This window comes from Clarias gariepinus, chromosome 8, assembly GCF_024256425.1.
Source record: "Clarias gariepinus isolate MV-2021 ecotype Netherlands chromosome 8, CGAR_prim_01v2, whole genome shotgun sequence".
In the NCBI taxonomy this organism is placed as follows: Eukaryota; Metazoa; Chordata; class Actinopteri; order Siluriformes; family Clariidae; genus Clarias; species Clarias gariepinus.
Genome location: NC_071107.1, coordinates 8,727,133 through 8,754,542, shown reverse-complemented (window position 1 = coordinate 8,754,542; position 27,410 = coordinate 8,727,133). Strand labels below are relative to the sequence as shown.

The window sequence follows — 27,410 nt, the reverse complement described above, 5'->3', positions numbered from 1 at the left end:
TGATAAAATCAATCACTATTAAACGTAGCATTCTCACCATTTAGCCTTTATCCTTTATAAATATTTCATTTATTTAAATTGTTATAATAATGAACGTTACATTTCCTGTCTATCTTTTGTATTTTTTGTTTACATTCAGAACTAAATTACACAAAAATGAAATTAATCCATATGCCATAACTGGACATCAAAATATTGCATATGATCAAAACTTTTTGCAGTAACGAAAAAAAGCATAATGTACTATTAAAATAATATGATGCAAAATATGGTAGGACCGAGAGAGAGAGAGAAAGAGAGAGAGGGGGGCTAAATGCAATAGTCTTTCAGCATTGTTCCCCCGAGGCCTTTAAGCAGTGGCGAGATAAACAGTGTTTAGCAGCTGAAAGGGACAGAGGAAAAGAGCTTATCAGGTGTGATCTCAATGGGCTGGAAGATGCACAATTAGCCCTCGGAGGAGATAAGGGCTTTAGAGAACTTACACAGTGACCAAAGGCACGTCTGTTCAGTAAGGACTTAAAACGCAGCAAGAGACGGTAAGAAAATGTAACGATTCCCACTCGGTAAGAAACGGTACCAGCACAGGAGAAGAGGAGCAACCAAATGGGAAAAGGTAGAAGGGGGGGCAGAAAGAAACACTATGGTAAAATTAAATAGCGAAAGAGGGGGAGGTATGACTACATACTCTACCCTCTCCCTTTTCCTGCTCTCCCTTTTTTTTGGCCTAGAAGTCATAGCGAAGGACAATGGGCCCAAAAGCTGGTTCCCAACGAGCGACTGAATAGCCACACTGTTGGTGGTAGCACTTCATTCAAACAGTTCCACAGCCACATTGTCCTCCTCGATCGGCACGGGAGAATAGAGTTTGCTGGTGGCTGCCAAAAGGTTAGCGGCCCCGGTGAAAAGAGCCGAACATCATTCACTGGCCCTAACAGAGCCGGGGGGAGGCTTTTGTACTCTGCCCTCCCTTCCCTCGGCCCGTCCGGATCCATCAGAGTAAGACTGCGTCTCCATGACTGATGTGCTGTTACACTCTGTAAACCAGCAAGCGGGAATGAAACACACTCCCAAGTCGATGTTTTAGTCCCACCCACAAAACTAAAAATACAACCAGGACCTCCCCGGAAAGGGCAAAGATTATACTTTCGGCAGCTTTTTAATAAGCGTCGCTGAAGAGGTTCGAGGTGCCGCGCAATACGGACACGCGGTTTCACAGGCAGTCACGAGCAAGAGAAACATCTGCATGGATCGTAACATTAGACATCATGGGGTATAAGGGGGGAAAATACACACACACACACATACATTGCATTGGCCTGGCTGCACTGCCTCAGAAATAGGAACTTAGGTGTAGTATTCATGAGACGACTTTTAAAAATAAATCAACTTCTCAAACACTGTGGGAGGAGAGAAAAAAGGCTGAATAAAATATGGAGCAAATCCTCAGTGTAAGCAGCAAGGGCTCCTTTTCATACTTCATTATCTCCATAAATCCAAGTAAATATGGCTTAATAAAAACGGTAAAAGATGCAATATTCCTAAAGCACCTCCACTTGGCTGTCATTAAAGCAGCTCCATTCTTTCATCAGATGAGAAATCAAGGAGGGAGAAGGGGGAGAAAAGAAAAAGGATCTCCGAAACATAAAAGCAGGTCGTAACTCAGGGTGTCAGCCGCCTGGCTGAAATATGCCAAGCATATGCATGCAGTTATTCAAAGTGGATTTGTGGTAATGCCATGGAAGTCACCGTGTGCATTCAGATTCCATGTTAGGGAGTGTATCATGACGAGAGGGCAGCAATCCGTCAATAACGAACATGCTCGCACATACGCGCACGCGAGGCCTATAAGTGATTGCACAATGACGCATTTTATGATGTTTTGACTCGGTCCTCGAGAATTATGAATTTGAAATAGAATTATGAGGTTACAGTAAATGTCATTATATAATAAATATATCATTGCTACATCAGGGTTGTGCACGCTATGTATAAAAATGGCTTCTACAGGACTCATTCACTACATTTAGATGGGTGACACGTTACAGCGTCTCTGTAAGGAGTCACGAAAGCAAACGCCACCAGAACAGCCTCAGTGCACCTTTGGGTATTGGATTCTACAAAGTGCTCTAAACATCATATACTATATTCATTTAATCGTTAATTCAATCGTTGATTTATTCCAATCAACTGAGTAGAGATCTGGGCATAAAGTATGACCTAAATTATTTTATACTCATTAAGACTTTAAACCCTCCCACTAAAGAGCTCCACCAATGTGCATCTGTCATACGTCAATGCAACCTATACATCTCAACTTTAAGACTATATACTAGACGTGTCCGCTAGTTCACTTGCTTGGGATTTAATCGCACACTCATAAGCGTGTTTTAAAAAAAAATGTCCAGCGCCATATGTTGAATTTTGGATTAACTAAATTTTTTTCAAGGTCAATTTTTTTTTAATGCCATAAAGGCATTTTACATTTAAATTTCAAATAAGCATATCTTCTCTTCTCATAGGCTGACCTTAATGAAACTAAGCCTATATGTTACCTTAAGCGCGGCCAAATACAACTGTGAAAACCCCACTGAAATGCATTTAGTAGTTTTTATGTGATGCGTGCACAAACAAACAGACAGACCAACAAAAAATCCAAAAACCATCTTGATGTGTTTCATTACTTGTCTTACGTTACCCCAAATTATTTTTCCCAATTATTTTTAATATATAGACAAGCCAACCTTACAGTTATATTATATATGCTTCTATGCATATAATAAGTAAATATGTAAAGTAAATATGACTTATTTATGTAAATATGGCTAATATACACAGTATATATTAAATATGTAATATTTGGCAAGTGCAATAAACCCCCAAAAATGAAAAAAAAAATTAAATTAAATAGAGACGCGCCACAAATGTCAACAATTTAAAATGTAAAAAAGTTCCAAAAAAAAACTTGACCACGGGTCAACACATGAACACGGGTAAACTGGAGCAGGCGATCAGCTGGACAAATCATCCTCCTGCTCAGTGAATGACGAAGCATCTTGGGCCATGAACTTTACTTTGCAATCGGCCACGCGACTATACGCCGCTGTTTATGTGAGAAAAGTTTCATTTTATGCATTGCCGGGGAGAGTGGGGTCACAGGAACATTGTTATCAATGTATCAATTAACATCAACCCTCATGTCATGTATATGGTGAGACGGATCAACAAAAAAATATGCACTTTTACTGTATATACAGTATGCTATTAAATGTATATTTGATAAACACTTTTAACACGCTTTACCAGGTGAATATCGCAAGGTTCTTATTTATGAGCTCTTCATACGAATTTAATATTTTGTATGGTTAAATGAATGAAGACTAACATACAGTATACAAAATGTTTAGCGTTGTACCATAACTCAGCAGCCTACTACATCATTTCATTCATTTAACAAAAATAATGACAGCCTTTTTTTGTTTTTTCATATAACATTTTTATGTAATTAACATAACCTTCCACATTGGACTAAGCCATATAAACATACCGATATACAGCATGCTTAAAACTTGTGGTCCGTCATTTATAAATCCTTCATGCATTTTGCTTAACTCTTAAACCAACCATTAAACTGGCTGAACTGCAGCAACAGTTGGTTTTGCATAACTTGGGCATGCTTGAAAATATTGCAAGATGTGTATTCCCACTTGTTTAGGGCTGTTTTTTTTTTTTTTTTTGCTTACTAGCTTTGGTGCACTCTCGTACCTCTCACACACTCACTCACTCACTCACACTCGTACCGTTCCAGAACGTAGGTGAGAGCTTTTTGTCGTGTGTCCGAGTAGACAGAAGGGCTGTTTTCCCAGGCTACAAGGTTGGAGGCATCGTGGAACAGATGAATATTCACCAGGTCAAAGGAACTGTGAAGAAAAAAATCAAAACAAAACACCGAGCTTTATTTTGGAGGGCGACACTGAAACCCAATATAATAGTAATTATAAAATTAATAATAATAATAATAATAATCCAGGAATAAAACACAACGTCTGCCTTGCAACGGAAATGTCATTAGTTAAAACAGCAGAAGCTCTATTTTCTGCCAACAAGTGTGATTTGCCCTTTGATGTCAACGATTTTTAATTCTGCATGGTGACACATTATTTCACATTCGTGTATTGCTGAAAATTTCACAGTCATAATTATCCGAACCCATCCTACCCATAGGGCATTAAACACATAAAAACCTGTTTGCATTATTATGACCCCCCCGAATAAAGCATCCAGAACTACTTCTGCAGCAAATCGAATTTAAATACCTCATGCATTCCTGTTCATAAAGTCTGATCTTTGACCCTTCATGCTTTGACCTTTAACACACCACATAGTCTATAAGCGGTACAGCATAAACGGTGATTGACTGCGCGCTCTGCTCTTACACGACTGCGTGCTCGTACATGCCAAAGCCACTAATCTGTTTAAAAATGACATGTGTAGAATGCTATAGATGCTTTCACAGTGCCTCTGCAGCTAAGCCTGTTATTCTTCTGTCACCATTTCATTCTACCGCACTCTCTCTCTATCTACCTCGTGTCATCCCTCTTTCTGGAACTGAGCCCAGTCCCTGTCTCGCATCATCCCTCGATTCCGATCCCCTATTTCAGCCCTTTTGTCCTGTTGTATTTCCTCTATTAGATTACCCACACTGCTACCCCCCTTCCCCCCCACCACCCCCTTCACCCATCTCCCTATGGACAAAACCTTTAAGATCCTGCACACGCAGGTGCAATTTTATGTAATGTTTTCTGTCATCTGTCAGATAGAGCTGCTTGACTAACGTGATTAGGCCTAATCCAATCCAGTCCTTCTCCAGCAGCTGGACTAAATACAAACACACACACACACACACATGCTGGGAATGGACATTTCCTAGTTACTAGGGTCAGGTACAGCATATACACACAATAGAAGAGACTGCGTGTGTTACGGTGTGTGTGTGTGTGTGTGTGTGTGTTTTTCTACTTACCAGTCCCCCAGAGCCCAGCGAGTCCTGATAAAGCCTTTTCTGGACCATTTTCTCTGCAGACACACACACAGTATAATGAGCAATGATATTCAGCACTGTCCAAATCAGTCACGATTTTAATTCATTTGACAGGGGACTGTGTAACAAAGACATGATTTAACTAAGCAGTTGAGGTTAAAGGGTCTTATTTAAAAAAAAAACAATAGTGGCATCTTGGTATGGCCTTCTGATCCATAGGCTGAAATGTTCACCACTCTTCCAGAGATGATATAAAATGAACCATAATCATGTGCACGGCTTTTTTACACAGACACCTTTCGTCTTCCAAGAGCAAGATGATGGACAGACTTTATTCTTTTTAAGGTTCACCACCTTTAACATGTCATTGAATTCACTAGACGATAAAACAAGACAAAAGAATTAAAAAACAGTGAAACTGTTGTATTATTCATGTTAAATTTTAAAACATTTCCATTTTTTTTTTAAATTGATTTCGCAAAAAGTTTAAACAGAAACAGTCCAGATGACGACCACTTATGCATCAAAGGTCTCACAAAAACAAATCTTTGCTTTTTACACAGCATGCCATTCTATATGGTAAGTAATAGGAATGACCAAATGAGCAGTATGAATTATCAATTATACAGTACATGTACAATACAGCCTCTGCAAAAAGTCCATAACATTCTGTACATGCAAAATCAAAGTTTCTGTCTGATGAGAAGAAAAGGCTTATAAGGCTTGAGGGAAGGATCATAAGCTGTGCTGTTGTAGTTAAAACTATGATCAGTTGTACAGCAGCTCATATTGATCAGGGCACTGGGATACTGATCAGAAAGTCGTGTGTGAAAATCTCCACTTCATCATATTTACCTTATTTGACTGTTGCTTTTGTCCAAAAATGACTTCTAATTGAGGATGTAATGAAATAGTTAAGGGTTAAGTGTCTTTCTCAAGATCTTTCTCATGATAATGTCAGCGATTTATTTTTATTCTGTACACTGACACATTATTTCGTAAATGTGTATTGCTGGAAATTTCACAGTCACAATGTAATTCGAACCCATCATTGAGAAATATCATGTTACATCCTCAATTAGGAGTCATTTTTAGATAAAAGCAACAGTCAAACAGGGTAAACATTTCCATTAGGTAAATACTGATATAGGGGACAAAAAGACAACATATTTTTATGAACATGTTGGGAAATCAATATACAAGGGTGAGTCAAAAATTATCCACACTCTGCCTGTAGAATTTAATGAAATCACCTTTTTTTGGAAAAGACAAATACATCATTTTCATACATAATCGCCCAGCTTTTCACTTGTCCATTTCTAAATGAGCTTTTGTATTTTGAGCCACAAATGCACTGCTTTCTTCACCTTTCATCACAGGTGAATCTTCGTTCTCGTAGAGCTGTTATTAGGGGACCAAACAGGTGAAAGTCTGATGGAGCGAGATCAGGACTATAGGGAGGATGCTTTAACACCTCAAAACTGAGTGGGAAGAAGTAAATTGCCATGCGAGATCACCGTGCCCTTGGATAGCAGTCTTCTGCGTTTAATTTGAGATTTCAGCTTCAGCTCTTCGATAAGCATCCCACTGTAATGAGCACTGTTGATTGTTGAACCTTTTTCCTGATAACATTCCAATACTGGCTCTTAAGAATCCCAGAAAACTGTAAGCATTCATTTTCAAGCTGATGGTTGACTTTTGAACTTTTTCAAAGAGGATTTTTTTGTTCCATACTCTGCTGGTTACTCTCAGGCTCATAGTGATGAATTAAGATTCCCTTTAAGAAACTTTTTTCGATCCAGATTTTGCTTGCAGATCTCCAAACGCTTCTGTTTATGCTCTTCCATTAGTTGTTTTTGCACTCTTCTTTCATGTAAGTCATATGCATGCATTTCTGCTCGCACCACAGCTACAAATGAACTGATGTAACACATTCACATCTGCACAGAAGTGACTGGGGAGATATTAGCCTTGAATGGAAAGCGCTGATAAGGCATTAATATTATACTATATTACATAGTGCGGATAATTTTTGACTCACCCTTGTACACTTGGATAACTAGACTAAAATTTAACAAGAAACTGTGTTCTTCCTGACTACTCGATATCAGGTTATTTACAGTATATATCAGCTGAGCAGAATCAAATTAACATCTTGTTTGAAACAACTATTTCACAATGATCTGTGATTTGCTGAATTCTATTGAATTTTTATAACATGAGCCTCAAACATGTGCCACTCAACCAAACCAGACATGCACGCTTTCTCTACCACTCTCCCTCTCGAACACACACACACACAGCACATGATTTACCACACCGCGCGTTATTAAATGAGGGACAAATTGATCTTGCAAGCATCCTCATTTCCAATGCACTGCCAAATAAATAAGCAGGCACTTGAGCTCTCCCTCTTCAAGCTTCTAATGGGGAGATAACTGCTGCCGTGAATAAACTAATTACAGTCTGGGTCACATAATTACAAATTGACTAATTTTATTTTTTTTAAAATCTTGAGGCAAATTAAAAGCATGAGAAGGATCTGATTGTGCTTCACATTAGGACAAGATTAACTGTATCAAATGGAATTACATTAGCATAGTTAAATTAATCTTTTAGCTACAGAGGAAACCAGGTTTTAGTCTGAAAAATTAAACGCTCGAGATCACTTAGCTAAAATAAAAAAAGCACTTGGCTGCGGACAATTTTTCTTAACTTATCTCTCTGCATCACATCTGTGACAGTTATGTTCCTGAATCTTGTCTGCAAGTACAGTATGTAAAAGATGCAACTAGAAGACAAAACCTCACTAATAAAAGTTATGAGAAAACATCTTACTAAAGATATTTTCATGTAGCTTAATTGTACAAAACACTGAAGCAACACAACCCGACACAAAGTTTAGTTTCTTCTGCTTTGCCAAAGGTTTTATAGGATTAGACTAAAACTTACACACGACTGGGGGTTCCTACATGTTACCCCATGTGGGGGCACTTACTTTTGGATATTGTACTGGAACTTAGTGTCTCATTCATTCATTCCAAAACATTTTTTGGATTTGTGTGTGGTGCTATTTTGGACATTCAAATCAGCCACATTTAAACTAAGAGGTGTGTTATTTATTAATTTAAAATAAAAAATATATAAAATAATGAATTTAGAATTCAATTATAAGCATAAAATGCATATAAAATGCATAATAAGTAGCAGGAAATTCATAATGTCTATTATATTAGGGCAGTGGTAGCTCCAATGGTTAAGGCTGTACTGTATGTTGCTGGTTTTCTGATCGGAAGGTCGGGGGTTTGAGCCCCAGCACGGAGTTGGCACTGTTGAGGCCGTTAACCCTCTCTGCTCCAGGGGTGCTGTATCCCGCGCTCTGACCCCAGCTTGCTAACTGGGATATGTGAAAATTCCTATGTGGAATGAATAAAGTACTCTAAAAATGAATGAAAGAAAATTATGTAAAACAAAATTTGGGGTTATTTAGCTTGAAATACCTGGGAACCCCATACACTCCACTGAGTATGTTAGCAACCGGTTGTAAACAGTAATAACGCTTTCTACTCCATCACATTATGCAACGTCATTTGTTACTTTCTTACTTATGGGCGGAAAAAATGACCAACATTGCAGCACAGCAGGCGAACCAACCAGGACACAGCACACGCTTCATCGTGGCTGATTTACTTTGACCTGTTAGTTGCACCTATTAGATGCACCCACACAGTAATCACAGAACTTTCCTGTTACCAGATCATTGCATCAGTCTACAATTTCACCTCAGTGTGTAGTGTTGAAAACTTCAAACTTCTGAATGATCTCATATTGTGAAATAAAATGATTAACAGTAGGTGATTAACATTGGGGTGAATAAAATCTTTTGGTTAGCTTTGGATGGAGCTGATGATGATAAAAACAGTTGGCAGGTGGAGTGGAGTCCTACTTTCACACAAATAATATTATATTGGAGCCATAATAAATCATGGGACTTTTAGTTTTGATACTTAAGTACATTTGAAGGTGAATACTTTTGTACTTTTGCTCTAGTGGAAATGAAATATAAATGTAATGCAAATGAAGGACTTTTACTACTTTTACTGGAGTTATATTTTAACCAGGGTATCTGTACCTTTATTCAATTACAGGATTTGTGTACTTTGTCCATCACTGATAGTAACACAATAATGCATCTTGAAACAATCCTAAAAAGAGCAATTGCCATCCAACATCCCTATTTACTTCTCTTTTTTATGTTATACATATAATACCGACAATGTGTGTGCCAAAAAAGCTACTTCTGAAGTTTATGCAACATGGTAGTGACCAATCTTGCTTCCCTAAAAATTTCAAGTTGCTAAAAAGTGTCCGTACCCATGTTGAATTCATGTTGCAATATCTTAACAATTTAGCATTTTAGAATGATACACTTTTTTAGATTTATGCCTTTTCATATAAAATTTAAATTGTAAAAGTTTCATGGGAATGACTATTAAGATCATTGCAAGATTGAAATAAAAAAAAGTTACAGACACTACATAAAAGGGCCATAAATGTCATTAGAAAATGTCTTGCAATTAAACTCAATTCCATTTGATTTGTATAGCGTTTTTAAGAATTGACATTGTCGCAAAGCAGCTTTACACAATTAGTCTTTCGTTTTGTCTGAAAAAAATATAAAAGTGTTGACATATTTACAAAAACTAAGCATCGATCGGGAGATAAAAAGCTTTAAGTACTATGAAAAATAGTTTTATATTATCATATCTGAAAATTTACTTTCACCTATGGGAGATTTAATTTTTAGCACCAAAATTGGGTGATTTGACCGATAATCATTTAAAACCTACTTTTAATGTTGATGACGTAACACCTGTTATATCATTTCTTAATATACTGTAGACTTAAGATAGAACCAACCACCAAACTTCTTCAGGCACAGTTCACACTCGCTAAGATTCACATGACTGACCTTAACACTAATCATAAATCTCAAATCTTATCCTGACACGTCAACTGACCTCATATAGAAAGAGATAACGTCCGCCCTGACTACTCTCCCAGTCTGGCCAACGCAAGGGGCATCAGATGTCTGTTAGAAAGGTCAGTGGGTAAGAGGTGAAATTGGCTCCTCCGATAGCTCCAGACCAGTGACAATGATGAACGGACGTCCATAAGAGGTCACCATGACCAGCGGCTCGTGCAGGTCCGCCCCCAAAAAACGAGCACAGCGAGGGGGGGGAATGGGCAGTCATGTGGAAACATGATGTGCAGGGGCTGAGCAAGCGAATGGAACAGTCCATAATCTCATATCTGCCCCATATCTGATGACTCAATCATTGTCTAAAGTCAGCCATGTCATGATTCCCAGGAAGAGGTTGGGGGCGACGCAGCTAGAACGCTCATACGCAGTTGCCCTTTGTAGTGTTGTGCTTGAGAAAGCCCATAAATAACAAACCCCAGCTGGGCCTGAGAGACATGATGGAAATGTATATGGTAAGAAATGCACGGTGAGTAATAACTAATACTCACAACATGTGATTGATGAAGCACCATATAGGGCTCGTCCATTACTCTTTACTCTATCATTTCTCAGGCTATGGAAATAGTCGTATATAACGAAAGAGGAGGAGGGATAGAAGAAGTAGGATTTGGATGAAGGGGCAACTTACTTAATACTTTTACGTGCTGGTTAACCCATATGGATCACCAAAACTGACCTATTATCTAATATATATATATATATCAATATTCTTCAGATTACAAAATTATTTTAATTTGCTATGCATAATTTTTTAAATTAATAAATAAATAATAAAAAAAAAAAACTTAATTTAATTCTCATATAGAGAATTTATAAACTGGAAATTCTGGCCTAGTGAAACTATTATTAAAGCTCTTTTCGGTTCCAGACATGTGACTGCCATCTATGATCCATGTACACATGCACGTCTGATTCCATGTCAGTCAATATTTTTTTACATTGCTATCATTGTGACTCAATCCCTGTGACAGTGACCTTGAAGATCTTCGAAAAAAAAAAAAATTAAACAAAAAGAACATGCAAGGCTTGTTCAGCTAAATATAATAATTATTTAACAACAACAACAACAAAAAAAACGAGATAAAGCATCATGTGTCTCGAACTGCAAGTGCACATGACAAAAAACCCTCGGATTCATTCGAACCTTCCCATAAATAAATATAATAAATGTAACAAATGACCGCATGGCGACGTGACTTAAAAGGATTGGGGTACGCTAGAGAAATGACAGAGCGGCGTATCCATCAGCTCGACCTTTCACAAACAATGCACATGGCGGTTTGTCCACTTCCTTTTGACTCTGCTTTTCAATTAATATCATCCCCTCGCCTGGCCACCACTTAGAGTCATAACTCAAGGCTGCGGCGGTTTTGCATACTGGGAGGAGAAAGTCATTTACACCGCACCCAGAAACGGCTCCTGAAGGGGACACGGGGTCGGGAGGAAGGGAGGAAGGGTACGGTATGGAGATTACGATGAGAAAAAAATACACAGCTATAGTACAATAACCTGTAATGATATGGGGCTGAAAAAGACAAGGGATTACTGATCAAATTATGTATATTATTTATTTCTAAAGACAAACACATACTGGCTCCACCAGAAATATTCTCCTTGGTGCATTGCCAGTAAAACCGCCTACCTGTCAATCAAATCTCTAGATCTGTAGAACGAGATCATTGTGAGGTTGTTATTATTATTATTATTATTATTATTATTATAAACTAGGCTTTCATCACACCTGTCTTTTCAAATAAGCTTTATTGCATCCTACAAATGAGAAAGTTTGCCATGTCTGGAGACCCATAAAAGTCTCCTCCGACGTTCAGTTCTTGTATCCGTCTTGGTGCTCTCCTGAACGTGATGTCACTTATCGGTTCTGTCGAGCCGGATCTGGAAAAAGAATCGAAATCTTGCTGTCGCTGGACCGGAGCTGCGCGCTGCCCCGGATTCGCCGTTAATAGGATTCTTTTAGAGCAGCAGATGGATGGCGAATCTGGCCGGTTTCATCTACTAAAAGAGGGCATAAATCACAGAGTGGGGAGCGGGGACGAAGCCTGGGTTATCACCAGCCGAGCCACCTCACCACAGCCTTGCATTAGAGCATTAGTGAAATTAATTCATCTTTCATAAGAGGTCTGAGCCGTATCCGTGATCTATGATAACAACCAATCTCTCACGTGTGTGAACGTGTATGTGTGTGAGGAAGCGTGTGCGCTCGAGGGTAAGGAAGAGTCCAAGTCCAGGCTAGACTACACAAATCTGTGACTTCTAAATAGGATAACATTATCTGGAGTGCTGCTCTTGAGAGCATCATCTGAGATTCATAACACAGCCGTGAAACGCACATAAATCAATGCGCGATCTTTGTTTTCTCATCCTCACCCTCCCCTCCTCGCTTGTTTTCGACGACGCCAGTCAGTCAGTCAACCTTGCTGCTTCTGTTTTCCTTGTGTTCTGGTAATTATTGTGAACGGTGTAGCAACTGAATCAGAGTAATTGGTTTTAGATCATGTGGAAATGTCACATTCGGAGGCAGGGGGAATACACAGGGAAGGTACGAGGGTGTGTGCGCGCGTGTGTGAAGGATAAGGAAATTGGGAGAGGCCCGTGAAAGGCCAACTCTGTCTGCTTTTGCATATATTTGCTGGGCCGTGCCACCAGAGCGTGGGTAACTGATGAGCTTCGAGAATCAGCCTGACACACGAGCACCCACACTCTTTATTACTGTAGCAGCCTTACACACACAGACATCACTACATAGGGCAACACACACACACAGATGTGCACACATGTGCTCATACAGAACGGCATGCATGGGGAGGAACGGGGGAAAAAAAGCATTCAACATGCAGCTGAATGAAATATTAACTTTATAACATGTAAAAAAATAATAAAAAAAAGATTAAAAAGCAATTTAATGCCTTTGCATATTGTAGCTTTCTCAAAAATCTGTATGAAATGTGTTGTGACTTCTGCAAGATCTTTTCTGCAATAAACAGCCACAAGTACACTTTAGGAAAGATTAAAAGTATTAAAAATATTAAAATCAATCCTTTATACTTAAATTTATTCTATGTATAAAGTGCTTATATGGCTTTATACTGTATACAGAGTCGCAGGGGGGGAGGGGGGCGTGGATTGGGGTACATCGTGGATGAGGTGCCAATCCAACACCACCGTGCACAATCAGTATACAGCAAGCCTGTCGTATACTCATGCTGATTAATTCTCCATAGCTTGCATATTCATATTCCTATACTTTATATTAATACCATTTTTTAATAAGTTATTGTCTAAATAGTAACAACTTCTGAGGGGCTTGTATACTGTGTGGAAACAGATTTAATAAAAACCTAGAAAACTTTACCACGTGAACAGTGGAAGGAAGGAGTCTCTAGTGTCAGCTCTTTGTAACATTCAAAGACTAAGCTGTAATTAAGATTGCTGACATGGTGATATAAGTCAGTTGTGGTTTCTTAATTCAAGAGCGTGTTTGAAGATTCAGGAGAGAAAAAAATGATGCTGAAAGAATGAGTTTTTGTTTGGGATGGGAATCACCGGGGACTAGTCGATACGATATCGGTACCGTATCTACTGTACAGTATGTGACCATTTGATTTGTACTGTTATTGTGTAAATATCACAACTTTACAATTGAGAAAGTTTTTTATTATGTTATAATCATAAATTAACTTTGATTTTTAATTTTGATATAGCTTAACAGCAAATAAATAATAATGATAAAAGAAATGTTATTAAAGAGTGTGTAGAATCAAATACATCACTGAAACTACTTCTCCCCATTTCTACTGGTTATAGCTGTAATAATACAGCAGGCAATAACTTGATTTGTGGACTTTCCACATTAATACATGTACCTATAAATAAAACTGATATAAAGATTTAATTAAAGAAATGAACAAAAAAGAAAATTTAATAATTGCCATTTAGCAATTAAATAAAAAAACATATTGTCTGTGTGCATTTATTACTTTATTACGTCCCAACAGAGGTTTCACACTCTTACCCATTAAATGTTTATCCACATCTGGATGCATTTCTCAGTCAGTCCCAATGGACAATCTGTCCACCAAATGTCATTAATAGAATGTGTAACAGTAAGTCTGCTTTGCATCAGCTCAATCCAACTAGGACGTTGGCAGTGTATCCTTTGGGTGCTGCGGGTTGCACAGTGGGGCCTATGTGGGCCGGATTTGTTTTTCTGGCGCATCCCACTGGTGCTCGACCTGATTGGGATCTGGGAGGCCCGGTCAGTGGCTTTGGGCTCTTTGCAAGTTGGGTGTTGTGGAGCAATGAGTGTTCTAGTGCCTTTCTGTCATGGGCAAAACTGAGTTTTCTTCGTGAGTTGTGCCACACTGGCTTTTCGGTCCGGATGGGCTAGCTTTTGGTCCCTACAGGCTTAAATGAGCCTTGGGTACCCATGATCCTGTCAACAGTTTGCTGGAATATAATTGATGATCGATATTGATAATCAATATAATTTATAATCAGATGTTAAAGTCATCCATCTATCTATTGATTCATCCATCCATCCATCTATCCATCTATAGAGGGGCCCAAAATCCATACACACTTCAACATAAAAAAAAAAAAAAAAAGAGTTTTTGGTTCCCTCCATATGCATGTGTATATATATATATATACTGTATGTATACTGTATGTATGTATTTACTGTATATATTTACATATGTATTAATGACGAGATGTTTCAAAATATGTCAGTAAGGCAAATAGGCTTTAGGATTGGTGTGTTTGATTTAAAGGCAGTCCAGCTCTGTAACAGCTCTGTTAAAGTGGAATTATGGCTTTATGACCATCATCTTCTTTACTAGGAAAACACGAATAAGCACACAAAAGGAGTCCGAGTGAACTGAAACAGTGAGTAGAGCTGGGCACGTCATATGTACACAGGTAAATCTTTAGAATAACAGATAAGTCATCCCAACAATAAAAATGCACAAACCTCAGGAAAATAATCTTTAGGGAACTTCTCCTTCTCCAGCATGTACGTGCTCTCTAAAGTGTCCGGGATCTCCTTGCCAAACACCTTCTTGAACTTCTTGGCTAGATCAACACAAAGATGAGAGTGAATTGTCACAGGGCTTTAGGAATTAATCAGAGACTGGAATAATGCTGGGGGGAAAAAAAAACAAAGACGGTGAACCATTTTCAGACAACTGCTCCACCTACTGGTCTTAAAATAATTACGTCTTTTAAGCTTGAAAAAAGTGAAAAGTGCAAATTCAGGACCAAAACCTTTACCATGTAATATGTAGAAGTTTAATCGTCCAAAACATGTTGCTATTCAGCAATTAATAATACTCCACCAAATCATATTTTTTCATTTAAATTCTTTTTTTATTTTTTTTAAATAAAACAAATACGATTATGTGATGGTTACAGGCGGCTGTCCCAGACTCCCTCCGGGGAAATGTTGAGGAATCAGTGCATGTCCTTCACGGGGATGACAGCGGCTAATGCTGACACCCGTGTAATAGCAGAGGCTTTAATTAGTATGTCCAGAGACACCCACGACCTCTGACCTCAGTAGCTGATGAGGTCACCTCAAACCATCGGACAGCTCGAGCATATTAGCAGCTCTGCCTGAAATCTCATGAATTTCATTCTAATATTAATAACCCTCAACAGTCCTTATTACTAACTCGATTTCTTTCTTTTTTTTTCCCCCTTAGCTCATACTGATCACACTGGTTTAATAGAACTGGCAAGGAACGTGTGTGAGGTGCTTCTTTTTTTTAATAGAAAGCTTACCTTTGAAGTCAAACTGATGGATGGATTTTAAGGATTCGTGTATAAAGTAGCAACTTCCTAGTGCCTGCATGAAGGAAGAGGGAAAAAAAAAACATAGATTAAAATACAAAATCTATTTGTCCCTGACAGTACGTTAAAAAAAAAAAAAAAAGTGTGTGAAACAAAAAAAAAAAATCATAAATCATATCATTTAAATCGTGTGACACTGAATGAGAGGAAGTGATGACATTTTCTTTTAGAACATTTCCTCCATGTGTACAGCTCAACAAAAGGCCTCACACTCCACCTTTCCCATGTGAATAGACAATACAGGCTATAATAATAATAATAATAATAATAATAATAATAATAATAAAACAAAATCCCAGCACCTTGTGTTCCCCCTTTCTTATGTAACGAGTTCACTGCACCCAAATATGACATGTAAATTATAGATGGACCCAATTCTGTCAAAGTATCCTGAGCTTCTCAAAGCAGCCCGAGTCAGACAGTGTTTAGCATGACCAAAGATTTACTTCAATAGGATTATATTCTTAATTTTACTGAACAATCAGATAGTTTCCCAGCCTGTAGAACCCCAAACAAACTTGGCAAGAAGGAAAGGAAAAGGGAAAAAAAAAAAAAAAAAACCTTAGCTTGGGGGATTTGATCCGGTTCACAGGCCACTGGCTGCTTTTTGCTTTTGGAAGAGATTTCTCTCCTCATACCCTTCAAGCAGCAGATAAAGCCAGAGTGCCGGGTTCTTCCCTCTCAGGCCTCAATTGCAAAGAGCCTGTGCTCTCAATGGTCCTGTAAACCTCCGACACCTCCACAATGCAGGGGGTCAGTAGGAGAGGAGCCGCGCAGGAGGGGAAGGGCTTCGAGGAGTTACATGACGCCCGAGCCAAACAAGCTGCGGAGTTTGGACCGCGCATAGGAGTAGAGCGCGAAAGGGAGAACAGAAGCGCAGAGAGAAATAAAGGAGGTGAGGAGAGAGCAGATAAACACTCCGGGTGAGTGACTGAGCCGTACTCGGTCCTTTGCATTATGTATGAGGGATGAAGCATTTGCTGATTTGTGGAAAGCACAAACATGAGGTCTCGCCCATCTTCCTGACACACCACATCAGGCTATCAAACTGAAAACAACTGTCTCATAAAACACGGAACATCTTCAGTGTCACTTAAAGCCCAGATTACATTCTGATTTCGAAAAGAAAAAGCAGACCGACATGACAGGGGAGAGGGTGAGATCTCAGACTTGTCTGTCTGTATGCAGTCCACTTCCATCACTGGATGAACCAGAAGGGGCCGGGAAAGTGCATAAGACACTGGGTGACAAAATAAAATAAAAACCTAAACAAATGAGCTGAGAAACAAAGCGAATGTATGTGTTGTACTGTATGAAATTATTAAACAGGTAACATGATAAAAGGGCTTTAAATGGGGGTTGATTATTGCGAGTGTGTTTCAGTAGAAACAGGGAAACAACATCTGGATTTACATCGACAGGAAATAAATCAGTTCACTGAAATGTTGTGGGTTAAAATTTGAAAATGTTTTTAAAATAATACAGAATTTTGTTCCCCCTTCTTATATATAAAATATATATAGTGTAAATATAAATGTTAATATATATATATATATATATATATATATATATATATATATATATATATATATATATTATTTTAATGCAACACCATGTACTGCTGTGAAATTGAAAGTTAACCTACATATCCGATATAAATATTTAAAAATGGTTAGGTGACTCATCTTAATATGAATAATCTAATCTTAATCTATAAAAGTATAGAGAAGAGAGAACAGTATAGGCCTGAAAGCTTCACCTGAACAAGGAAGGATTCGGTTTTTCCTATTTATTTCGATGATGAGGTTTGGGACAAGTGTCCCCTTAGAGGACTGCACGTAGTTTACCGGAATATTTTTTCTGAAATCCTTATTAAACAAAAGGCATTTAGAGGAAAGATCCTCAAGAAGAAATGACCGTTCTAACGTGAAATTAGGATCATATCATTTAATGTAACACAATAAGTGATAGTAATTAATAGTTTGCTCTACAGTCTTAAAACCACTAAGGATCGACAACACGTTTGCATCATCAGACACTTCACTTAAACCTAAAGATCTGAACGATTCCCTGTGATATCATTATTTCCTATTGCTCCTTATACAACCAGTGCGTCCTTGAGTCACAGTAACAGGTACAACAGCAGCAGCTGCCCTCTCCCAGCGGAGCTCAATGCTACATTAGTCACTCTTTGTTCTACTGTCACACAAAGCTATAACCAAATAACCTCTCTGAAAGCAATCATCGCTAATGGCATCGTCATGATTACTTTGCGCAAAGTACAATTAATCGCCTCTCAAATAAATGGTAAACAATTGCACCCAAGCAGCGGCCCGAGCCGTCATAAAAATTCTATAAGAGAGTTCTAATAAATATTTAACGTCGGAGGTTAAACCGAATGCCTCGTTTTCCCCCTCGCTCCTCCCCCTCCTCCTGAGCCGGGCCGCTCTTCATGAAGAACCTATTATATTAGCAGGCCACAATTAATCCATTTGTCTTGAAGCATGACAGCTTCAAAATATTAATTGGAGCCAGAGCGCGCTGACAGGAAGTGCTTATCTTCTTACCCGCTGCTTTACAATGACCCGCATCAAGCGTATGTTTGTCACGTCCTGCCTTATTGATTACCTGCCAGATTCACTTGAAATAATTAAAAGTATATTTTACATATTTATAAACTGGACTGTCACGATCACTACTTAATTTTCCATTAGTAAAATACACTCTATTAAGCGCACCGGGCCGGCCTGGGAAGGGACGGGAAAGGAAATGAGTAATCGCGGTAATTGTAGACAGAAAGACAATAACTGGGCCATAAAAGGCAGGTTTTACAGCCGGCCCTTGGAAGGCTCTCTCTCAATCTCATTCTTGGCCACAGGTGGAAAGCCGCACCACCAGGAAAACAAACAAGAGATGAAGCACAATTCAGGACGGTGCCTGCATCACACCCCGCTAAATAGTGCTTTCCAAAATTAACAACAATGGGGGAAAACGGTAATCTTACTCAAGCTCAATTGTCTGAAACGAGATTTGGCAGGCTTCTGCGCGGCGCTACAGTGCATGCTAAGCCTTGCCCGGAGATATGCACTCAATGAGGAAAGAAAAAAAAAAAAAAAGAGAGGCCAAAATCTCATGACCTTTAATAGATTTTCTGCATTCTATTTGAAAAATGAGCCATAAAGCAAACATAAATGTAGTCATTTTTCGCAGCAGTCAGAGGATCAGCTTTTTGCTGCAGAGTCGGGATGCAGGCGCACACTCGAGTGCGATGCTTGTGGGTCAGGAGCTCAAGGCCAGGGTCAGGCTGTTAGTCATGTACAATCATGTCTTTGGTTAGGTCAGTGAGGGAATGCAATATAAAAGCTTTTAAATGGAGAAAAAGTGCATAGTAGACTTTAGCAGGGCATGAGTGTTGCTCGTTAGCACACGTCAGCTTCTCATTTTAGCTAAAAGGTAGTAAATGGCTACTAGCCATAACCTTGAGCATCACTATACCTGCGTAGCTTACCCGAACATCAGCGTTTTCGCTCAGTATTAAAAATCAGGATAATGCAATTAACTTAAAGAGTTAGCATGCAGAAAATACATATCCTTCATACAGTATTAACAATCAATTAATTAATAAAGGTATTAAACAACTAACCAAAAAGTAAAGAAATCTGACTTTTACGACCAAATGCACAATTAAAGCATAAATGAAAAATTCGGGATATAAAGAATAAATTAAATAATAAATGAAACTCATTATAGAACCCTAACAGATTCTTGAAAGATGGTGAAAAAAGCAGGCATGGAGCTTCGGTGGGGATACACGTCGCTCTCCGTCTATGTGGAATTCCCAAAGTGCCCTCGTACCTCACACCACAGATTTTAAAAGGTCAGCCACGCATGCTGCCAGGATTCAACGTCTGGTGAATTCATTTTAATGTCAATTATGAAGCCAACTTGACAACCATGATCACACACCTAGACTAAAACATGTTTAAAATCGTAATTTCATGGTCAGACTCAGCTCCCCGACCACGCAGATACACAAAGAGGAGTGCAGAGTTTGTGACATCTTCGAGTCTTCACGTCAAGGGAATGCTCTCATACACAGACAAGAGCCCCTTCAGACGCTGATGGATCACTCCTGCATCCGGCCTGCTTGTAAAATAAGCGCTGGTGACGGAGGAACTTTAAATGAGAGTTTTGTCTGTGTATCCAGTCAGACCTTCCTGCAGCAGATGAATAATAGACAGCGTGGCTCAATACTCTGAATACTCAATCAATGAGTGAGGTGCTGTTTGGCAAACATATATGGCTAAGGATTGGAGGAGGGGGAGGCAAGGGCATCTCGATCTGTATTTCTCCGCTGAAAAGCCACCGTGTTATTGATGCTCTGTCTCTCCTCGTCTTCTCCCTCTCTCTCAGGGTGTTGTGATTGCTGAGGATGACAAACAGCCTGTTTGTGCAGTATTGGAGGTTTGTGCAGGGCTGCTCGAGAGGTGCTGGCTCACTCTGGATCCTGAATAACAAGTGCTGCTCTCTCAGGGCTCGGTGCTGGGCCCGACTTTAAAGCCTAACTCACTCTGGGCCTGTTTTAGACTCACTGTGACTTTCATCCCAAGTTTAAAATAAGGTTAGAAGATGATGGTTACTTTGTGACCTTGAAAAAGCATTGAATAAGAATAATAGAAATATTTCTATTAATATTTACTATTTTATATTGTATTTTTTTTATTGGTTATTTGGCCAATGAAGCAATCTGGAAAAAAAAGTTGTTATTGAAGGAACATGGCAGCCAGGACATCCTGCAAAGTCTTTTCACAGAGGATTCCATAAGCCTGGTAAAAGTTATCCCGTGCTAAATGTGAACAAAATTTTGTGTCAAGTTACTGTAAGTACAATTTCGTTACTATCAGGCCAGATTTTTAGAAATATTAGCAAAGCAAGATAAAATGCAGAATTAAAACCAAGAACCCTTACACTGCATATTAAAACATGCATACACATCCATAACCAAGGTTTTCAGTAGTGCCACAGTATATTCACAATGAAGGCCTCAGTAAGTTACAAATTTTAAAGTAATTAAATATGATCAATTACAATCGCATATGATTTTGTATTTTTTACAATAGATTTTCTTGGTCATTTTTAAAGTAGTCCCGTTGACTTCATTACAGTATTACAGTACCCATGATACCTTGATATAAAATACATCACAAATTCCAGTTTGATAAACTTTCATAATCTGACATTACGATTCATTAATTAAAGTATTAGCTAATGGTTAATGTCCTGTGTCCTTATACATCCCATACCTGTTACATGAAGTTTAAAAAAAGACTTAGTTTTATATTATTCACAAACAGGTGTTTAAAGTTCATTCTTCACTCCTATATTTATTAAATATTTAAAAACATTTAAACATTCTACATGGTTTGTATAGTACAAATACTTGGATTGAACAGTACAAATACTTTTGGAGTTGCGATGCCAACCCTTATTGCCATACACAATCGGTTTCACATGTGCTCCCATCCTGGCACGTACTCCTCACAGCTTCCAACAACTAAATTTTTTCTTTCGTCAATGAAAAACTCAGTCATGGCTCAGTAGGAGTTCAGGTAGACAGGCACTCAGAGACAGAAAAACAGAAATAGAACCGCAGAGCATTCTAAAAGAGTGCTCCTCTCATTTAGTTAAAACGCTCCCTAAACTCCAGTGGCGTGCTTTTATGATTGATCTGCGAACCGCTGATTTTATTTCCCCTTTTTGTGGAAAACGTTATGGATAGGTCTAAACAAGGCGTAATTGGCCAAACCGGCTGGCCACGCAGGACCTGCCAACAATCCAGGCTGCTCCCGAGGTTGGCCGCCCAGCCGGGGAAATATTGTGCATTAATTTCATTTAGTCTCTCCTTCCAACATCCAATGGTACAAGTTAATTAAATTGCTTGTCCATTGTGTTCATCCACTTACAAAGTTAATGATATTGTGCAGGAGGATTAAAGAGCGTTTTATAAAGCGTGCAGGATGGGAGCTGGCAGCCTCTACATTGCCCAGTTGAACCCTGTCAGTCGGCGAGGCCGGTGGCCCCCGTAATTAGCAGTGAAATAGATGCTTCCATCTGCCAATTCCCTGCCAGGCTCATCTGTCGTACCGAGGGTCCTCCAACCTGCCCGCCCGAAGGTCCTAAAGCAATAAAACCATCTCGCCAATGATATTCAACCAGAACGAATGCGAAATCATAATGCAACTATACATAATGTGAGTCAGACTTATAAGGAGGCAATTCAGAATGCTGGATTTCTTTTTCTTCCATCCATGACACAGTTTTCCAATGCTTAAAACCAATTATTTCCTACAGTACTGATATAGGCCTGTCTAGTTTGAATAATGCAAGAGCAAAAATTCATTTCATACGATGTTGAATTAAAGCAGGACCAGTTTAGTTCTCCAGTGAAGTGCATGTCAGTTCTACATTATGGTGAACAAGAAAATTTGAGCCAGAAATTAAGGATTTATGTTCACTGTAACATGTACATGTACATCCAGAGCGACTGACAAAAGTGCTTAAGGTTCGGTCATTGGATAGGTCCTTACATTAGGTTACTAGGTTCCTAACTATAACTACTTTAATTTAGTTATAGTTACTTACAGTATTTCACAACCTAACATTATCAAAGTTATATTTATTATTGATTTATTTTATACTGTAGCTATGAGTTATAATTTATAGCCATTAAGCTGTTTGATTGGTCCCTTAAATTTAATCCAAATCTCAGTAAATCCATTACAAATACATTAATAATATCATCTTTAACACAATGTGTCCCGTCAGTGGAAAGCTCAGCAATAAACAGTCCAAGACTCATGTTGTGCACATTTAAATATTCTATTCTAAGAAATAAATGTCAACCTAGGGTGTTACATGGAATTTATTTGACAGTTTAATTGGTTATTTCGGAATATTTCGGAAACCTTTTGCCTTATGATCATACAAACACAGCCAGCCATGAATGTATGGAGAATGTTGTCATAAACTCATCACATCATCCTGGATATGATTTTGCTCACAAAATGTCCAGTCTAATGCTCTTGATTTAACCAGCTTTTACCTAAATAAACACACAACAGGTACTGCAAGAAGAACAAATATACAGTACACAAATGACTAAAGGCCAACAGTGAGTCTGCAAATACAGGCCCGGTACACACTGAGCTCCACAGGTCGTTCCACAAAAAGCAGTCAATGGTTTCGGATACCATATGCAATAAATCTGTCATTCCAGCCCAGATAGCAATCAACAGTTTCCATATATTAAAAGGACAACTACTTTGGTGAGATATAAGATCTTGATCGCTCCCTGAAACCTCAATCCTCAAATAAACCAGTGATTTAAGTGGCTGGCATGGTGAATAACCACTCTCTCCGAGTAAATATGAGCCACTGAGCTAATCTCATCATCTCCCAAAGGCCCCGCATATCTGATGAATATTATCCGCGTTATTAGATTTGCCAAAAAAGAAAAATCAAAGGCTGAACAATTGAGGGATCCATTAGTAATTAAAATGACATTACCTCGCTCTCTCTTTGTCCACTTCATGTGGCATTGCCAAGACCATCATTTGATTGTTTCGAATGCTGGGGGATAAAATGCTTTTAATATACTTAGGCTCATTAATGTAAATCATATTCCACTATGGATGTCCAATAATTAAAAAGAATATTTCAACTTGTGTCATTTGTTTCTTTTCAAAAGGTATCCTCATTAGATAGATACTTTTAGAAATGACAGGCCTAAAAGGCCATTGATTTTTCTTTATTCTCTGCTTCTGAAAATATTGTTAATGTTGACATCGAATGTTCATCAATCTAGATTATCATGCTATTTAATATGTGGCCTGCTCCTCCGATCGTCCGTTATGCATCTGATTGGATTAGGAGTGTATCAGAGGGAAGGAAAACTACAGGCTTTTCAGGGGATTAGCAGACATGGATGGGACATGACAGCAAGGTGTCATATGCAATCAAAATCTAGCAGAAGGAAAGTTGTACCAAGTTGAACCTTGCTGGAATTGCAGCCTTCTGTGCAATAGAACCGTGTGGATCGGCTTCTTTATAAAAGGTTCATATTGGAGGTGCTTGCTTGCTGTCTCTGGGGTCTTTAGATTGAAAGTCTAAGAGCACTTCATCAGTAAACAACACAACAATTGACGGCTAGACAACTAATCCGACACCAGGAATATCTGTATATCCGGGCTGATGGCATGCGCTGGTTTTCTATCAAACACCACCACCAGCGAGACCAAGAGGTAGTAAAAGTACAAGTAAAACTAAGCTTACATCAACAGATTTCCATTTTGTTTACAGATCATTTGCTTTAATGCTTAATGATTGAATTAATGCGCCAGTATGTTAATCTGTACTGAAAATACGAAGTAGTCCGAGTGTAAACATGATCATATGTTAAGGAGTAATGTGTCTTCTGTGCTCCTTTACAATATGTAATGTAACACATTAGGTAGGGAGAACATCACCATAATTTAACCTTAAATATAGACCGCAAATAAAACCAATAGGATGTGGGATTTATCGTAGGTAGAAGATTTTATGCTTGAACTACAAGTAAGAAATGTAACGTGGTTAAAAATATATATATATATTAATATAAAAACAAAGTAGAAACATTACGCAATTTTATAAAATAAAATTGTAGCGATGTTCAGTAAAAAAGTTTGAAACGAACGTGCAGTCAGAAAACTATTGAAGTTAGAAAAGCAATTCCAACCAAAGACATTGGATCAATAAGTCAGTGAGATCTTTCCTTTCATACGTTCGCAAACTATTCATGCGAACTCCAAATTGTCCCAATTAACCACAAAATGTTACGTTGTACTCACAAACCACTTAAAATGTGCCAAACTTATGCTAAACTGGCTGCAGTACCTAAAACACCTTACAATTTACTATAAGTTAGCAAGACCTGTCGAGATCTTTTACTATTTCTCACAACTTCCGTAAATTTGTCATGTTCTTCTGCTCATGGACCATATAAAGGCAACCCATTTCCACAGCTTTTCCTCCGGTTCCTGTCAGCGCACCTGTTAACAATGACCCGGAGACCACTGTTTTGGGAAACTTCTCAAAAACATTTTCCTTAACATGCTTTTAAGCCCAGATGATGTCAAATTTATCGCAATCCATCAAAGCAAGGCTAGCAAAAAACAGTCTATAGTAGAACATCAGTGGGTTTTATCCCCCTTACTGAGGTGAACTACATTGTTGGTGGACATAAAAGCATCCTAGCACCCTACCTAGTGCACTACATGTTGATTTATGTAGTAACTAGCCATGCAGACTAACTCCGTTCTCTTGTGGTGGCTGGTGTTAGCATGCCATCGCGAAGGCGCATTTGATGCTCTTAGCAGGAACATGATAATTCTTGACTACTCATGAGTTCAAATCGTGAAAGATTGAAAAAGGTTAATATTTAAACACGAGGATATTCATCAATACACTGAACAGGAACATTAGATGTTCGGGGTTTTTTTTTCCCCAAAGTCAAAGTCTTGGGCTAACATTGGTTTAATTTATATTGGCTAAGCTGCACAATTCTTTTTGTACAATGAAGCATAAAGTCTGACACTTCTCTCCAGTTTACTGTAAAAAAAAGTCAGGTATATTTATTTCAGGAGCTCCTGCAGATACACGGGATGTACAGTAGAATACTGTTGTTGCCAGTAGTATAGTGGACAAGCCAGAAACAGAAGTGCCGTTTTAAACAAGTACTTCATTAAAGGTCAGCACATTTTGTTGATCCACCTACAGTACCATATACTGTATGTCCCGGCTTGGATTACATTATACCTGGACAAGGGGTATAGGGGCTCGGACTATTGATCGGAAGGTGCCAGGTTCAAACCACAGCACCACCAAGTTTCCTCTGTTGGGCCCTTAGGCAAGGCCCTTAATCCTCAACTCTTTATATGTGTAATGAGGTAAATGTAAATCGCTCTGGATAAGGGCGTCTGCCAAATGCCATAAATTTAAATGTAAATGTAAGGAGGAGAAATCAATTTACTGATACTTCTGGCATTGGAAAAGTACAGTGACAAATACAGTAACAAATCAAAGACAACACTTCAGAGGCTCATATTATCTTAATCTATAAGTACTGTATGTGAATACTGAAAACCACCCTAAAGGAAGCAGTGCTTCTTAGCAGAAAGAATTATTGCTCAATAAAAAATATATAAGCGATCTGGCATTAAATCACTTTTGCTAAGCTAATGAGGTAACAGAATGAAAAAGTGCAATTCTTTTTGCTTGGAGTAAATCATAGGCCACATCCATTTAGCAACAAGTTATATAAACAGAATAATACCAAAATCTCACATGTGCAGTTTCGTGCGGTGGCGGTAAGTACGGTTCATCACGTTTCACCGCGAGTTTTGGCACTGTGATTACGTTTCCATCTTTCCGCGCAAAATTAAACGTCTAATTTTTTGGGTGGTCCTCGGGGAAACTCACGGACCTTGCAAAACGTCGGGTGGTCACTCGTGGCGACTCACGGCCTAACACCGCATCTCACCGCGAGTCAAACCACATGGGTGAGATGGGGTATAAGAAACTATTGTTTCCATTTTTAGTTTATGCTATAAAATTCCAAATTCCTGTTGTCTTTTCGTTTTCTGACTTGGTGTTGCATTTTTGTTTTGTTAATATTTGGCACTTAGGGGTTCAATAGTTATGGCTTTGACTGCTTCTCAAAAGACAGCAATTGAAACACCATAGTGTATTTGACCTTGGTGACCTTACGTAGGCCACATTAAATCATCCGCGACATTTCAACTTGAAAGCCAATCAAGAACTTTAATGAAGTCAGTGGTAGATGGGGTCATTTTATGTTTGCCACAAGACTGACATTACTGGAGGAATCTATTTAATTTTATTTTAGTGCATTCAATCTTTCTTAAATGCCTTAAGTGAAGTCCAATCAACAACAACAAAAAAATCTTCTACTGCAAGTCCTGCAATAAAGCTGCTTTTAAGGCCGTGCCAAAATGGCCCTGGACTCCGTCCACTGCAGGTGTGGAAGTGTACCTGCTGTGGATCGATTCGCCATCTCTCTGGCACTACCCTGACAGGCCGTAGACTAGGCAGGCGATTGTTGACACAACCACAGGAAGTGCCTTTGATTCCGACATTATGTCCCAGTGGCCTTGCAATGACATACTGTCCCCTCCGGATGTCTAATTCGATACAGCTTTATAGCAGTGGGCCACAATAAAATATACTGCTGAGACATCTTAATGCTATACATCAGTCTGTTTGGGGGGAAAAATTTATCAGTACGTTTCTCATTTTCTCATGCTGTCCCCTCCAATCACACAAGGCTGTTCCAAAATGAGACCACATGGACCCTGCGCAGTATGGCTACATTTATATGACCACATATTGCTATGCTCAATCAAA

At 38.7% G+C, this 27,410-nt stretch overlaps 1 protein-coding gene across 2 annotated transcripts in view; it reads right to left on the bottom strand.

The window, feature by feature from the left end:
* Positions 1 to 27,410, bottom strand: part of LOC128528802 (inositol polyphosphate-5-phosphatase A) — a 166,638-nt gene that overhangs the window by 57,094 nt on the left and 82,134 nt on the right. For both annotated transcript variants that reach the window (XM_053501937.1, XM_053501936.1), the window contains exons 5-8: positions 15,879 to 15,942; positions 15,070 to 15,170; positions 5,021 to 5,073; positions 3,798 to 3,917 (exon numbers count right to left, since the gene is read on the bottom strand). In XM_053501937.1, coding sequence (XP_053357912.1) covers positions 3,798 to 3,917; positions 5,021 to 5,073; positions 15,070 to 15,170; positions 15,879 to 15,942 — 338 coding nt within the window. The remainder of the gene's footprint in view (positions 1 to 3,797; positions 3,918 to 5,020; positions 5,074 to 15,069; positions 15,171 to 15,878; positions 15,943 to 27,410) is intronic.